The sequence below is a fragment of the Schistocerca serialis genome, chromosome 4, assembly GCF_023864345.2.
Source record: "Schistocerca serialis cubense isolate TAMUIC-IGC-003099 chromosome 4, iqSchSeri2.2, whole genome shotgun sequence".
NCBI lineage: Eukaryota > Metazoa > Arthropoda > Insecta > Orthoptera > Acrididae > Schistocerca > Schistocerca serialis.
This window is the reverse complement of record NC_064641.1, coordinates 778,245,400-778,261,769: the sequence shown is the minus strand read 5'-3', so window position 1 is coordinate 778,261,769 and position 16,370 is coordinate 778,245,400. Positions and strand designations below refer to the sequence as shown.

Sequence of the window (16,370 nt, the reverse complement as noted above, 5' to 3'; positions counted from 1 at the left end):
CACAAGAATACTTTACATGGTATTCCACCCCAGGAACTTGTTTCAAGAGTGCTTACTTGTGTCCTCTACAAACTTCTTGTGACTGGTACAGTTTTCAGTACATACACTTTTGAGGGTGCAAAAGAAAACAATAGGATCACAATACATGGCTTTTTGTCAGTATGATGTAATCCTATCATTTGGCCATGGAGAAGTTTGATATATATCAGTATTCAACATATAAAAAAATGGCAAATATAATGTCAGCATGGCTTACATTTGTTGTTTCATCCGTCAGTGCTGCAGCTTGTCATAGGTTGTGAATCTCAATGATCAGAGTTTTACAAATGGATGATCACTAATTATCAATTAATTGAATTCATACTCTTCACTGATGAAGCTACTTTCACATCAGTATCAACACTTGTCACTCATGGAAATGTGTTATATATCTCTGTGTGCCACTATCCAGATACATTTTTGATATCACTTATCCATAAATGTGTGGAGTTGCGTGATTGAGGAATTGTTAACTAAGCCTATTGTTTTGCTGAATCATCTCACTGTGTCCACATATGGAGTCTTATTTAATAGTCCTACTGTCACATGTTTTTATAACAACAACAAATTCCACATTGAATATTGATATTTTATGAAAATGAATACAATAGAAATCAATATTTCAGTGTGTTATTGATAGTGATTATATCTTTGATGTGTTGCTGAAGTCCATTCATGGAAATTTGGTGTGCTGCATACATTTAATTGATTTCAGTTTGTAGTTTATTTCTGTGGGGAAAAAATGCCACCAGTGATGTGTCAAAATATTGGTTGGCATACATGCAATGCAGGCCAACTGCATAATCATTGCATCATATTAATGCAAATTACAAAAACCGTCTTTGGTTGAACAAACGAGCTATTCTGATAGTGAAAAATATGGACGTAGACAATCTGAACATAAAAATTTAAAGTCAAATTGCTGGCCAATTGCATTCAATTAATCAATCCAATTACCAATTCAGATGTAGTCAGTTATCCACCTGAATTCCTGAAATGGCCTCTCAGAGTTTGCTGCACAAAGTTAGCCCATTGATAATCATGTTACACAATCTGGACCAACTGAAACTATGAAATGCAGCAAGACTCACTGTTAAGGCACTGATGAAAAATGTGATTGAAGCAATGATAACCATAGGAAAGTTCAAAGGAAGGATGTTCCAATTGCAAAAATACCATTGATTACAACCAACTTGCCATTTCAATTTAAATGTGGCCCATTTCCAATTTGCCTTGCATTTGCAATTACAATTAATAAATACCAAGGTGAGTTATTGGAAGTGTGTGGAATGAACCTTGAATGGCCATGTTTTTCTCATGGATAGTTGTACATGGCATGCTCGAGAGTTGGTGAAGGATTGGCACTAATCATTTTCTTTCTGGGCAGAAAGACAAAAAATGTCAGTCATCATCAAGAGTTGCAACAAATGCATCAAAAAACAAAAAATTATTGTCAGAACAATGAATTCCAATTTATTTCATTTCAATGAATTCACAATCTTACTGAAATTGTTTTGTTTGAATTCACTCACATTCAAGGAACGATTTAATTGGATGAAACCCTTCATGACGAAGTGACTGACTGACTGCCAGACAACGCACAGCCTAAACCACTGGAGATATAGACATGTTATACACTAAACACTTTCAGTTAAACTGATTGTAAGAAATAACATGCTAAACTCTGCTGTGAAAATGTGTGGTTTTGTTTTCCTTTTTGTAGTCATTTTTATCAGAAAACAGGAAAGTTGTCTTATTGGATAACTTTATAATCTTATCTGTTTGTAGATTAAAACTATGCAAAATACTGTTATTAAAGTTACTGTCCTCACAGATCCGGCAACTGGAAAGGTCTCTCTCATAGACTGTGTACTGATGATTCCAACTGATTAACACATTCATCTTGACTTCTATTCCCAATCAAGATTCAATTTGCAATAACAATCAACAAGGTCAGAGAGAGAGAGGGGGTGGGCAAGGACATGGACAGAGATGGAGGAGGGGGGGGGGAGGAATGGATATAAAGAAGGGGAAGGAGGATATGGACAGAGAGATAATGGAGGAAGAGATGGATAGAAAGAGTGTAGGATAAAAGATATAGAAGGAGCAGGGGGGAGGTGATGGACAGAGGTAGGAGGGGGAGGAGGAGGAGAAGGAGATAGACAAAGTGTGGAGGGAGGGGGAAGAAGGGCGGATAGAGAGAGTGGGGAGGAGGAGATTAGGATGTATATCCAATTCCGATACATGCTTCGTACTTGTGAAGCATTGCCGGGTTCGCTAATGATTTAATAAAAATTTGTTTTTTAAATACAGAACAGTAATTCTAAAAACTGCATAAGCAGTTCATGAATGTAAAGCTTATAACAGAAATTTGTAAGAAGGAATCCAAGTCATACAAAGAGCTTTCCGAAGAAAAAATATAATTTCAGTACATGTATAAAATGAAACAATTCAGATGAACACTGCATACTGATTTACATCTTGCTACATTTTATTATGATGCTGATTATTATTACAGTCTTCATCCAAGTGTGGTTATTGGCAAAACGGACAAATTGTGCGTGTAACACAGTGTCCTCAAACTTAAGATTAAAACATAATGAATGTACTGCATGAATGGAAAAGTAAAATTATGAGAATTAAATTCACCACCCATTATCAACATTGGTATCAGGTGACAAACCAATCAAAAGAATTTTTGCTGAACATATGGAATTATAATGCATGTTACCAGATGACATCATTTGGTGCAACAAATATAGTATGTGAGAATTGTATGACAACATTCAAAGTGCAAGGACAGATTTTACCATTGTGCAGGATCAGTACTACCAGCGCCAAATGCAGATCACAAATCTGTTCAAATTTATTTTATGAGAAACACCAATGAACAGATCAATCAATGTTGTTGACTCAATGAGGGCACTAAATGAGAATTTTTTGTTGCATACAAATTTTATGTGATCAATACAAGGAATTGATTCAGCTGCTCACAAATCTCCTTGAACAAATGCCAGCTGACGATTATGTAGTTGTCATTAGAGTTGACTAAACACTTGACAGTCAGCAGCACAGTGCATCAACAACTGATTACATGACAGATTCATGTTCTTAGCTACAACAGGCAGAAGACAAGCTTTGTTGGTGCTGCACATTTTGACTGAGAAAAACTCCTGTTGCAGTGTTCTTCTCCAGTATGCAAGTGCAGAAGTTGCCACAGAATCAGCTAAGTGAAAAATACATGCCATTCAAACATTTATTTATGTATAAAAGCTGACTTCAGAATTTTCCTTTGTGTGAGACTGCGTATATAAGGTTTACATGCCAATCTGAAGTTCTAGATTGCATATTTTACTATTAACATTGCTTCTTCAGAATCTTTCATTGATTGTATTGATACCTGTTTGTATTGTGATACATTGTGAAATTTCAAACATTCAAGAGCCCCATGTAAACTCATACTGCTGTCTCAATTGTAGGCTTAAACTTAATTGTGCTCTTTTAAAATTTTTGAGAACAGTACTTCTATTCTTGTCCAAAACAATCATTTTCTGATTTCATTGCATAATTACATGATAAACTCATTATATTTGAGAATATTTGGAGACTTAAAAATATATATTTTCATAGATTACCAGTACAAGTGTTTTGAATACATAACTTATTTTGTAGCAAACCATCATTTTTGGCTCACAGCTGCTGCCAAAGAATATATCATCTCTGAATTTCAGATCAATGCAGTTTTTGAAAGCTAACACTGTCCTGTGCATAATATATGAGTAATTTGTAGTAAATCAGCATTTGTGGTTTAGTTACTGTAGCGGATATTCTAACAAACATATTTTGTTACATCTAGTGTTCCCATAAAGAGGAGTAGCCATATATGATGCCTACATTTATCATAAATTAACTCAGTTTTCGAGTTTGCTAACAACTATAATTAACCCCAAAAAGTTTTAGGAGGCTAATAATTTTTTCCACAGGTTTTCGTGTTGCTTTTTGTGTAATTGCTTCAATTCTTATACGGAATTGGCAACTTTTTGGCTTAAAAGATTAAAAGATAATCAGCAGACTTAATTTAAAGTTATTTGTTCACTGTCCTGTAATACATTGCACCAGCCAAGATGTAGCCCCTGCTGTTCTAGAACATAGGATGAGTTGATTGACATTCATAAGCAGCTGAAAATTGGCCTGACTACTGTCAGATGTTTGGTAGCTTCTGCAAATCGGTGTGTTGCGAGAGCTCCTGAGAGTTGTGTATCTGTGATAACTGTACCACAGGTAACTCAAGTATTATCCCCTCCCATGGATCCTGTTTCCTCTGCAGAAAGTACAGCGTCTGTCATTACTCATCCACTTGACAGAGTGGCATGTCAGTGGTAGACCTAGGCATCCTGCACAGGATGGACTGGGACTAGGGAGGACTCAGGATGTTTTGGTGACCTCCCAAACCAACAAGTTAGGTATCTTTCACATAAACTGAGTCAGCGAGACTCATTCCACCTGTTTTGTGTGGCATCAAGAGGAGGCAAATGCAAAAGGGCAGGGGCTGAATAATCGTTAGCAGTTCAAATGTACAGTGAATGATGGCATCCCTTAGAGAAATGGCAGCAAGGGACAGGAAATGACACCAGGTACACTCAGTGTGTATGCCTGGGGCCTCATTATGCTGAAGAGGCTATTCCAGCAGCCACTGAAGCAACAGGGTGCAATCAGCTGCAGCTTGTGATGCACATTGGAACAAATGATGTCTGTCATCTAGGCTTCAAGGTCATATTTGGTTCATTCCAACTCTTGGCAGAGAAGGTTCAGGAGACCATCCTTGTGCATGGAATTTCAACAAAGCTCACAATTTGCAGCATTGCCCCCAAAACTGATCATGGCCCTTTGGTTCTGAGAGAATTGGAAGGTCTCAAGCAGAGACTTCAAAGGTTCTGTGTCATGCTAGGCTGCAACTTCCTGGAGTTGTGGCATAGGGTTGATAATATAGGATCCCCCTAAATGGGTTAGCTGTACACTACACATCAGAGCTGCTGCTCAGGTAGCTGACTGTGTGTGGGATGCACACAAGGTTTTTTTTAGATTAGGTGTCTCTCCTTCCAATCCATATAACAATTGCTGTAGGAAACACAGAAATATCAGTGTAAAATCAAAATAAATACTTCCAAAAGATGAGAGTATTACAATCCTGATGGTTAACTGTCAAAGAATTCACAACAGTGGTCTTGAAAAGCAGTAAAATTCATACAATTCTAGGTACAGAAAGCTGGTTGAAACCTAAAATTGATGGCAGTGAGAATTTTTGGGAAAATTTAAGTGTGTGGTGAAAGGATAAGCAAATGGAAAATGTGAGTGGTGCATTTATTGCAGATATAGGTTTCCAAATCATACTGTAATCATTGGTGGAGACTTTAATCACCCAACAACCAACTGAAAAAAATAGTTTTGTTAGTAGTGGACATGATAAGACTTCCAGTGAAACATTGCTAAATGCCTTCTCTGAAAACTACCCACAACAGATAATTTGCAATCCCACTCATGATGGAAATATATTGGATCTAACGGTGACAAATAGATCTGAACTCTTTGCGAGTGTCCACATCAAAACTCGTATCAGTGACCATGATGTGGTTGTGGCATCAATGATTAGCAATGTAAAAAGGACAACTAAAACAAAGATATATATGTTCAGTAAACTAGATAAAAAAATCAGCAGTTTTATACCTCAATGAGGAACTTGAAATTTCAGCGCAGGGCAGGAGCATGAAGAAGAACTATGGCTGATGCTTAAAAGAATAATAGACAATGCCCTAGATAGATATGTACTGAGTAAAACAGTCCATAATTGTAGGGATCCTCCATGGTACACAGTCACTGTAAATAAACTTCTAAGGAAACAGAAATTACTGCAACAGGAGTAAAACAAAGTGTAGTGCTGAATGAAATGTGTTTGGCCATCAAGAGAGTAATGCATGATGCTTTCAATGGCTACCATAGCAGAATACTGTCAAATGATCTTCCACAAAAACTAAAGAAATTCTAGTCATATGTAACGGCTGTTGGTGGCCTCGAAGTAAGCGTCCAGTTCCTAGCAAATGAGACAGGAACTGAAGTTGAGGGTGGCAAAGCAAAAGCTGAAATGCTTAACTCCATTTTCAAATGTTCCTTTACAAAGGAAAACCCAGGAGAATTGCCCCAATTTAATCATCGTACCACTGAAAAGATGGGTGAAATAAGTATTAGCGTCAGTGGTGTTTAGAACAGTTGATCATTAAAAATGAACAAAGCCCCAGGGCCCAACGGAATGTCTGTTAGATTCTTTATTGAATTTGTGGCCGAGTTAGCCCCTCTTCCAGCTATAATCTATTGTAGATCCCTCAAATAATAAAATGTGCCCAGTTCTTGGAAAAAAGCACAACTCACACCTGTCTACAAGAAGGGTAGTAGAAGTGATCCAAAAAACTACTGTCCAATATCCTTGAAGTCAATACATTGTAGAATCATAGAACATATTCTGAGCTCAAACAAATGGGGTATATGGAACAGAATGACCTCCTCCATGTCAAACAGCATGGATTCCAAAACCATTGATCATGTGAAATCCAACTCACACTTTTGTCACATGACTTACTGAATTTCTTGATTTCTGAAAAGCATTTGAGTCAGCAGCACAACTATGCTTATTGTCAAAAGTATGATCATAAGGAGTATCAAGTGAAATTTGTGACTGGATTGAGGACATTTTGGTAGGGAGGATGCAGCATGTTATCTTGGATGGAGAGTCATCATTAGATGTAGAAGTAAATTCAGGTGTGACCCAGGGTAGTGTGTTGGGACCCTTGCTGTTGATGTTGTACATTAATAGCCTTGCACATAATATCAATAGTAACCACAGGCTTTTGGCAGATGATGCAGTTATATCTAATGAAGAGTATCGTCTGAAAGAAGCTGCTTATATATTCAGGCAGATCTTGATAATGTTTCATGCAAAGATTGGCAACTTGCTTTAAATGTTTAAAAATGAAAAACTGTGTACTTCACAAAATGAAAAAAATGGTATCCTATAACTTTAATGTCAATGAATCACTGTTGGAATTAGCCAACTCATACAAATACCTAGATGTAACACTTTGTAGGGATATGAAGTGGAATGATCACATAGGCTCTGTTGTAGGTAAAGCAGATAGCAGGATACTGAGGAAGTGCAGTCAGCTTACAAAGGAGATTGCTAACAAATCACTCAAGGGGCTCATTCTAGAATATTGCTCCAGCGTGTGGGACCAGTACCAAAGAGGACTAACAGGGGATATTGAACATATACAGAGAAGAGCAGCACAAATTGTCACAGGTTTGATCCATGACAGAGTGTCACAGAGATACTGAAGAAACTGAACAGACAGAGTCTTGAAGAGAGTCATAAACTATCCCAAGAATGTCTGTTAAACAAAGTTTCAATAACTGGCTTTAAATGATGACTCTAGGAATATATTACAACCCCCTACATGTCATTCACATAGGGATCATGAGGATAAGATCAGAACAATTACAGCACACAAGAGGCATTCAAACAACCATTTTTCCTGTGCTCCATATGTGAATGGAATGGGAAGAAACCTTAATAAATGGTACAATGGGACATACCCTCTGCCATGCATTTCATGGTGGTTTTCAGAATGTAGATGTAGTTGTGAATGTATTATTGCTGGCAAAGAATTTAACTCACATGATATAATGCTTATTTTTATAAATGATGATGTTCAATGAGCCTCAGAAACTCATTGTTCATATGGCAGATTGCAACACAAAATTTTATTTTGCCAAGGGGAAGATAGATGTCATTTCAACATCAAAATGAGAAATCCACAACCAGATGAGGAAAAGAGTAAGATAATCAGTGCCTTGAATTACAATTCAGATTGACTGGTGATTTCTGAAAGCATTAAATATCGTATCTTGAAATGTCAATAATCATTCCATCAATACGTAGTTTATGCATATACAAAAACTGAAACCAGACAACTCCTCTACCTCTGATTAAAACAAATCAAGTTATGTTCTGAAGTGTACATGTATTTAGATGATTTAGCTTGTGGAGTAATCTAACCAAACTAATCCACTTCCTTTCCCAATATTTACTTGGCTTTTTTGTTGTTTGCTATATTATAAGCACTATAATTTTACTTCTTTGAGCAGTTCCCACAACTTGTAATGCCTTTTTGCTTTTAATTTTCAGTCTGAAGCTCCATGGGTGAAAGTGGAAGGGGACACTACTATAAAAACCAATCAGTTCTGTAGAAGCTTCTCTTTTGATGTCATTTGGATCTTCCAACCCAGCACTACCTCTCCTGAACTACATACCATGTAGATGGGAACATACCTTCAAGAAATTTAATCTAAAACTCTCCTAGCCCTTTCCCAACACTTTTCATTTCCTTTCAGTCTCCATACTTCTTTTCTTCACATGTCAAAACTTTTTTCCTGCTTAACTTTCTCCCATACTCTTCTTTCTTCTAACCCCATGCCCACCCTCATGTTACGTATTCTGTTTTGTCAATATCACCTTTGGTGTCCTTGTTTTGCTACTTCCTCTGAAAGCCGCCTGTTTCCTCCTCTGTCTTATCTCTTCCACTTACCTCCTTGCCCACTGCCAGCAGTTATCACCCCCTGCTCCCCAGCCCCCCTTACTTCCCCCTCCCCCCACACACAATTACTGTCAATATGAGCCATTGTTAATAGGTAGAAATGGGTTTGTTAGGGTATCTGTGTTTAGATATATGTACAGTAGAAACAGAGGACCATATTAAAGGTTAGTTACATCACCGTTCTTTTGCATTTTTATACATGCCACACACTAATCACTTATATGAGTGTGGTTGCTTGTCCTCATTTGTATTTAAAACATACTCAGGATGGTCAGAAACACTCTATAAAGTTGATAAGGATGTTGCAGGGTAGGTTGTGCTGAGAAACAATCGTTAAGAAAAAAATTCGATATGTTGTGCAATTTCCCATTGATGTTAGCCAATCAAGTCATTGTGAGTGCAAATTGGAGCATGTGCAGGTGCTAAAACATGGCAATGCACAGATATCTGTGGGTTTGTGGAGTACCACTTGTTCAGACACTCATTACTGATGAAGATTAATCTTTTCAGGAGTGCTAAATTTAAGCTAGGAGAGAAAAAGCCATGTTTGTTTTGTTTGAGCAAACCAAATGAAGGGGAAGTTTGGCAACACTGTCTCTGTCAGGCCGCTTGAATTTGTGCCTACAGCCACCTGACTGAATAACTCCAATGCTAATTAAACGTGAAATGGTGCAATGTATCAATTTTTTTCTCTTAACAATATTTCTCAGCACAACCTACCCTGCAACATCCTTATAAGATTTTAAAACTGTTTCTGATCACACTATATAATTCCAAGGAACTTCCTAACAAGCACCACTGAGTTCCACAAGTGTTCCAGTTATTGAAAACATTTCGTCATCTTACCTTGTGTAATAGAAGATCAATTTTCACTTCATAAGATGCTGGGCCTATATTAACAAATTTTTCAGTTGTGAATTGTATTCCGTGTCTTGATATTGGCTTTCCCATAACATCACGTTGACAGCCAGATCCAAAACATACTTTTGCTGCTTTTGGTGTACTCACAACATAATGGAAATCTGAAATGTGAAATTAGTGTGTTATTATAGAGCGCTTAATAGTCAGATACTGGAAATGGCTTGTATCACACATTTTAGTAGCAGAGTTGTCACTGAATGAAAACAGTATTGCAGTAATAAACAAAACAGGTCAGGTGTTATTTTGATCTCCAGCACAGTGTCCTAGTGCTTCCAGCTCAACTTGTTCATAAAATTTAATTAATTAAGCAGAATTTTTGAAAGGAAAGTAAGAATAACTGAATTGTAACCATATGGCATAACCTAAGACTATCTTAAACATTCAAATTTATAGAAACACACCACATTACATGATCTGACCCAGAAACAAAGAAAAATTTACAGACTCCATTACAGCACATTTTACAAGTTTGTGGGGCACTGAAATGACTGTATGTATCCCACTTGCATCAGCTACTAAGTTTCCAAGACCAGGAAGTGAGCCACATCCTCTCCCAGTGCTTGCATTGCATCAGTTGAATACACACCTTTGGAGCAGACAGTAAAGTGTGAGTATAGATTAATGGGTTTATGTGGGAGAAATGGGAACAGGGATTGGGGTGAGTGGGGGAAGGGGCTAGTGAAAATTGAGGACAGAATATTGTGGATCAGAAAGATGTGTTATAAGCTTAGTTCCAATCTGTATGCACATTTGGTTTCATATTTTATTGAGTTTTGTGACTTCCATAATTAAAATAATTTGTTTCTACTTTATGGTCATTTATTTATCTATTGATAACTATATAGTGATGTTTAAGAAGTTGGTGCACATGTGCTATTAAACCCGGAAATGAACTTTGTTACCTTCATCTTAGTTTCCCTTTTTTCTCCTAAATGGAATGGTTGTTTCTACTGGAGGCTGTACAAATGTGTGATACGTTCATGAATAATTTGTTTTCATTTTCTGACCTCATTTAGTGGCACCATTTATGCAAATTATTTACTTTTGTCTAAGTACTCCATTATACTATAGCAACAGGAAGAAAACACTTGATGTCTCAGTTTGCCTTTGAAGACTGACATCAAATTTTATGCTCATTTTGTTTTGTGGAAACTTATCTTAGTATATGTTCACAGCTTGTACTAAATCTTAGTCACTAACATTATGTTGAGTAATGTTGATGTAGTAACCATTTCCAAACAATATTTTGTTTATCCTTCAAATTTATTAGTTTTTCTTCAATGAGGGTACCTTCTACGTTTTGACAAAACAGTAAAAAATTTTATTGCTTGGAATCCAGATTCCATTTTTAATTTCAGATAGTCCACTGAATTAAACGGTGTTCTTTTTTCCTGGTTTTCAATACTTTGCTTCCAGTTGTTAGTCACCTTTTATACACACTCTTGATTGAGTATATGATGAACACATTTAATTTATGATCTGCACTACCAGCTTGGTGAACAGTAATATCTCGGAACATAAGAAAGATGGTGATATAGTGGGAAAGGAAATAGACAGGATGGAGATGAGTAGCGGCAAAACAAAATGGGGAGGAGAAAAGAATGCCAAGCAACTAGCATGATTTACATTAAAACCAAATGGTTGATGAAAGTGGCTTGGAGAACTAGCTCCTATCAGCAAAATGAGCAAATACTGATGGAAGTAGTGATGATTCCAAGGCCTGTTCATATGGAGTTTAGTTTTGAGTAGTAATGGTGAGAGTAATGAGAGAAGAACATCCATCTATATTTTTTTGCTACAGGACGTCCTCACTCACATGATACTGGATATTGTGGTGTGGAGACTCTATGAACATTTTCAGGCCAGCTCCTGTGACAGGGATCTTTAAGGAGGATGCAATCCTACCACCTGAGAAATACACTGTGATATTCACATACTCCTGATATAACCAGGAAAATAAATCAGAAGCTTTCTAGAGCTTATCGCTTCCTTCTCAACAAGGAGTTCTGCTTCACCCACTCTTTTTGAGACATACATAAAAAATATTTGGATTACATTTTTTTTAAAGTGAGATATTGCAGTGGATTATCTTACATACAATTTGGTGATTAGGTGATGTTGTTTGTAGGTCAAGGTAGAGTTAGTAACACAATGGAGTGTGGACAAGCCATAGTTAAATGGAATTAATGACACTAGCTGGTAAATAAGTGCTCAGTGAAAGACAATATGGAAAGATTACTGCTACTTTGTGGAAAGTAATTGCAATGGCTATTCTTCACAAGGAGATTATCTATGTCTTGAGATGGAGGCAACTGTAGCTGAAAAGTGTTCCCAAATTTCTGTCAGTGTTACAACATAATAACTTATAAGAGAGAAGACAAGAGGAAAGGGTTGGATTACTAAGGGAATCAGAACTTCTTGCCAGAAAAAAAGGGAGCTCCACAGAATCTACAAAGAAAATAATGCCACTGAGGAAATGCATACTCACTACAAAACATACACTAAAATCTTACAAAAGGTCATTAAACAGGCAAAAAGAATGTACAATGATTACTACATAAATAATTCTACAAATAAAGTGAAAGCTATGTGGGACATCATTAAAAAAGAAACTGGCAAAAATAAGGGAACTGAGGAGAACATTGTCTTGATACACAACAGAAAAAAGATTTTACAGCCTACAGAAACAGCAATCATATTCAACAAATACTTCACTGGGATAGCTGAAAATTTAATAAAAACTAATTTTAGTTCAACTCAGCATCAAGTGGTAAACAAGTGCAACAGTAATACCAAACAGAATCCTAAAACTCTGTATCCAAAATATAATTGACCCCCTTACTCACTTATGCAACTGCTCCCTAGAGTCAGGCATCTTTCCAGATCAACTAAAAACATCAAAAGTCATCCCTATTTTCAAATCTGGTGACAAAGATGAAGTAATAAACTATCGTCCCATTACATTAACATCCTGTTTCTCAAAAGTAATAGAAAAAATTATGTGTAGTAAGTTGTTAAAGTTTATAAACAAAAATAGTGTGCTATCTAATACTCAACATGGCTTTAGAAGCAAGAAATCAATGGAGACAGCAATCTATGAATGCATATCTACTGTATTAAAAACAATAGATGAAAAACAACAAACAACAGGTATATTTTTGGACCTAACCAAAGCCTTTGATATGGTAAACTACAAAACCCTATTGAAGAAGCTAGAGCACTATGGAATTAGGGGGTTGGCGAATGATTGGATTCGTTCATTTCTCAGCGACCGTAAACAAAAAGTATCCATCAGACATATAGATGATAAAGCATGAATAATCACAGAATATGTATCATCAGAAAGCCCAATCACTTACGGGATACCGCAATGGTTGGTAATGGGACCCCTACTCTTCTTGTTATATATCAATGATTTGGATATACATATTGATTCCCACAAAGTAATACTGTTTGCCGACGCCACAACAATACTGGTAAAAGCAGCAAAAAATGAAGATATACAAGAAGAAGTAAACACAGTTACAAAACATTTAAGTAATTGGACAGCAGAAAATCAGTTGATAATAAACTACAACAAAACAGTAGCCTTAAATTTCCATAACCACCAAAACACCACATTGATATATCCAGAAATAAAAATCAATCAGCACCCTATTGCAAATGATGAGGCTACAAAATTTATCGGCATCTGGATACAAAGAGACTTAAAATGGGACAAACACATAGCACAAATTAATGCTAAGCTGAGCACGGGCTGTTATCTTCTTAGGGTTCTCAAACGATGCCTAAATGAACAGGCACTATTGCATGCCTATTATGCGTACATCAATGCCCATCTCAAGTATGGACTCATATTCTGGAGAAATTCCCCAGCAGCTCAAGGGACTTTCAGAATACAAAAAAGAGCCATTAGGATTATGACAGGAAGTGGTGCTCGACAGTCCTGCAAACCAATATTTAAAGCACTGAATATACTACCTCTACCGTGTATGTTTATTGTTGACACACTAATGTACGTAAAAAAGTATATGTAAAAACAAAGATGAGGTGACTTACCGAACAAAAGCGCTGGCAGGTCGATAGACACACAAACAAACACAAACATACACACAAAATTCAAGCTTTTGCAACAAACTGTTGCCTCATCAGGAAAGAGGGAAGGAGAGGGGAAGACGAAAGGAAGTGGGTTTTAAGGGAGAGGGTAAGGAGTCATTCCAATCCCGGGAGCGGAAAGACTTACCTTAGGGGGAAAAAAGGACAGGTATACACTCGCACACGCACATATCCATCCACACATACAGACACAAGCAGACATATTTAAAGACAAAGAGTTTGGGCAGAGATGTCAGTCGAGGCAGAAACGTAGAGGCAAAGAAGTTGTTGAAAGACAGGTGAGGTATGAGTGGCGGCAACTTGAAATTAGTGGAGATTGAGGCCTGGCGGATGACGAGAAGAGAGGATATACTGAAGGGCAAGTTCCCATCTCCGGAGTTCGGATAGGTTGGTGTTGGTGGGAAGTATCCAGATAACCCGGACGGTGTAACACTGTGCCAAGATGTGCTGGCTGTGCACCAAGGCATGTTTAGCCACAGGGTGATCCTCATTACCAACAAACACTGTCTGCCTGTGTCCATTCATGCAAATGGACAGTTTGTTGCTGGTCATTCCCACATAGAATGCATCACAGTGTAGGCAGGTCAGTTGGTAAATCACGTGGGTGCTTTCACACGTGGCTCTGCCTTTGATTGTGTACACCTTCCGGGTTACAGGACTGGAGTAGGTGGTGGTGGGAGGGTGCATGGGACAGGTTTTGCATCGGGGGTGGTTACAAGGATAGGAGCCAGAGGGTAGGGAAGGTGGTTTGGGGATTTCATAGGGATGAACTAACAGGTTACGAAGGTTAGGTGGACGGCGGAAAGACACTCTTGGCGGAGTGGGGAGGATTTCATGAAGGATGGATCTCATTTCAGGGCAGGATTTGAGGAAGTCGTATCCCTGCTGGAGAGCCACATTCAGAGTCTGGTCCAGTCCCGGAAAGTATTCTGTCACAAGTGGGGCACTTTTGTGGTTCTTCTGTGGGGGATTCTGGGTTTGAGGGGACGGAAGTGGCTCTGGTTATTTGCACCCACGTGATTTACCAACTGACCTGCCTACACTGTGATGCATTCTATGTGGGAATGACCAGCAACAAACTGTCCATTCGCATGAATGGACACAGGCAGACAGTGTTTGTTGGTAATGAGGATCACCCTGTGGCTAAACATGCCTTGGTGCACAGCCAGCACATCTTGGCACAGTGTTACACCGTCCGGGTTATCTGGATACTTCCCACCAACACCAACCTATCCGAACTCTGGAGATGGGAACTTGCCCTTCAGTACATCCTCTCTTCTCGTCATCCGTCAGGCCTCAATCTCCGCTAATTTCAAGTTGCCGCCACTCATACCTCACCTGTCTTTCAACAACTTCTTTGCCTCTACGTTTCTGCCTCGACTGACATCTCTGCCCAAACTCTTTGTCTTTAAATATGTCTGCTTGTGTCTGTATGTGTGGATGGATATGTGCGTGTGTGCGAGTGTATACCTGTCCTTTTTTCCCCCTAAGGTAAGTCTTTCCGCTCCCGGGATTGGAATGACTCCTTACCCTCTCCCTTAAAACCCACTTCCTTTCGTCTTCCCCTCTCCTTCCCTCTTTCCTGATGAGGCAACAGTTTGTTGCGAAAGCTTGAATTTTGTGTGTATGTTTGTGTTTGTTTGTGTGTCTATCGACCTGCCAGCGCTTTTGTTCGGTAAGTCACCTCATCTTTGTTTTTATATATAATTTTTCCCACGTGGAATGTTTCCTTCTATTATATAAAAAAAGTATATGATTGGAAATGATGATAATACTTTAAAAAACAAAGATATACATGATTATAATACTTGAATAAAATATAACTTGCATGTACCCCCAGCCAGTACCAGTTTGTATCAGAAAGGTACATGCTATCTGGGTATTAAACTCTGTAATAGACTATCAAATAGTATAAAATGCTTACAAAATATTAGTGCTTTTGAAAGATTTGTCAGAGAATATCTACAGTAACACTGTTTCTACTCAGTAAAGGAATATTTGGACCAGAATAACTGTTAAGAACTAAAGCTACTGTAATTTGTAACATTGTATCATTGTAAGAACTACAACTATTGAAATTGGTAGCATGTTGAAAAATGATTATTTAAATATGTATCATTTTGAACTTAGTAATAAGTCCAATATCATCCTGTACGCTGTACTACATATGATCAAAGGACTCAATTAAAAAAAAAAAAAAAAAAAAACTAACTTAACAGTCTTCAACATTAGAAGTTGCAAGCAGCAGTCAGAGATTTTGTGTCTCATACTTTTGGAATATCAGAAAATGAAAAGGTATAGTGATTTAGACAGAGTTTCAGAAATCACTGGGAACAATACTGCACAACTCTCATATTTTTATAAGATTTGGGAGGACAAATGATGACATTACAGATGTGAACATTTCTGAATTTTATTGAAGAAGAATGCATTCCTCATCTCAGGAAAAATGATGACATTAAAGATGTGAACATTTCTGAAAATTATTGAAGAAGAATGCATTCCTCATCTCTCTGTACAAAATTGAACTACCAGCCTAATGAAAAATACTGTTATTCAGCATTGGATTGCTCTCACTCTCTTAATAGTCATCCTCCATGAACAATTACACATTAGACACATTACCACTCATAGCATATGAATGCAAGACAC

The 16,370-nt window shown here is 37.6% G+C and overlaps 1 protein-coding gene across 2 annotated transcripts in view; it reads right to left on the bottom strand.

Moving 5' to 3' along the window:
* Positions 1–10,111, bottom strand: part of LOC126474944 (uncharacterized) — a 56,668-nt gene extending 46,557 nt beyond the window's left edge. The window contains exons 1-2 of one of the 2 annotated variants that reach the window (XM_050102463.1): positions 10,004–10,111; positions 9,528–9,703 (exon numbers count right to left, since the gene is read on the bottom strand). In XM_050102463.1, the coding sequence (XP_049958420.1) occupies positions 9,528–9,632 (105 nt within the window). In that variant the 5' untranslated portion in view covers positions 9,633–9,703; positions 10,004–10,111. Of the gene's footprint in view, positions 1–8,416; positions 8,549–9,527; positions 9,704–10,003 lie in introns of those variants that run through there. The other variant, XM_050102464.1, reaches the window with a different exon arrangement.
* Between the last annotated feature and the right edge of the window lie 6,259 nt (positions 10,112–16,370).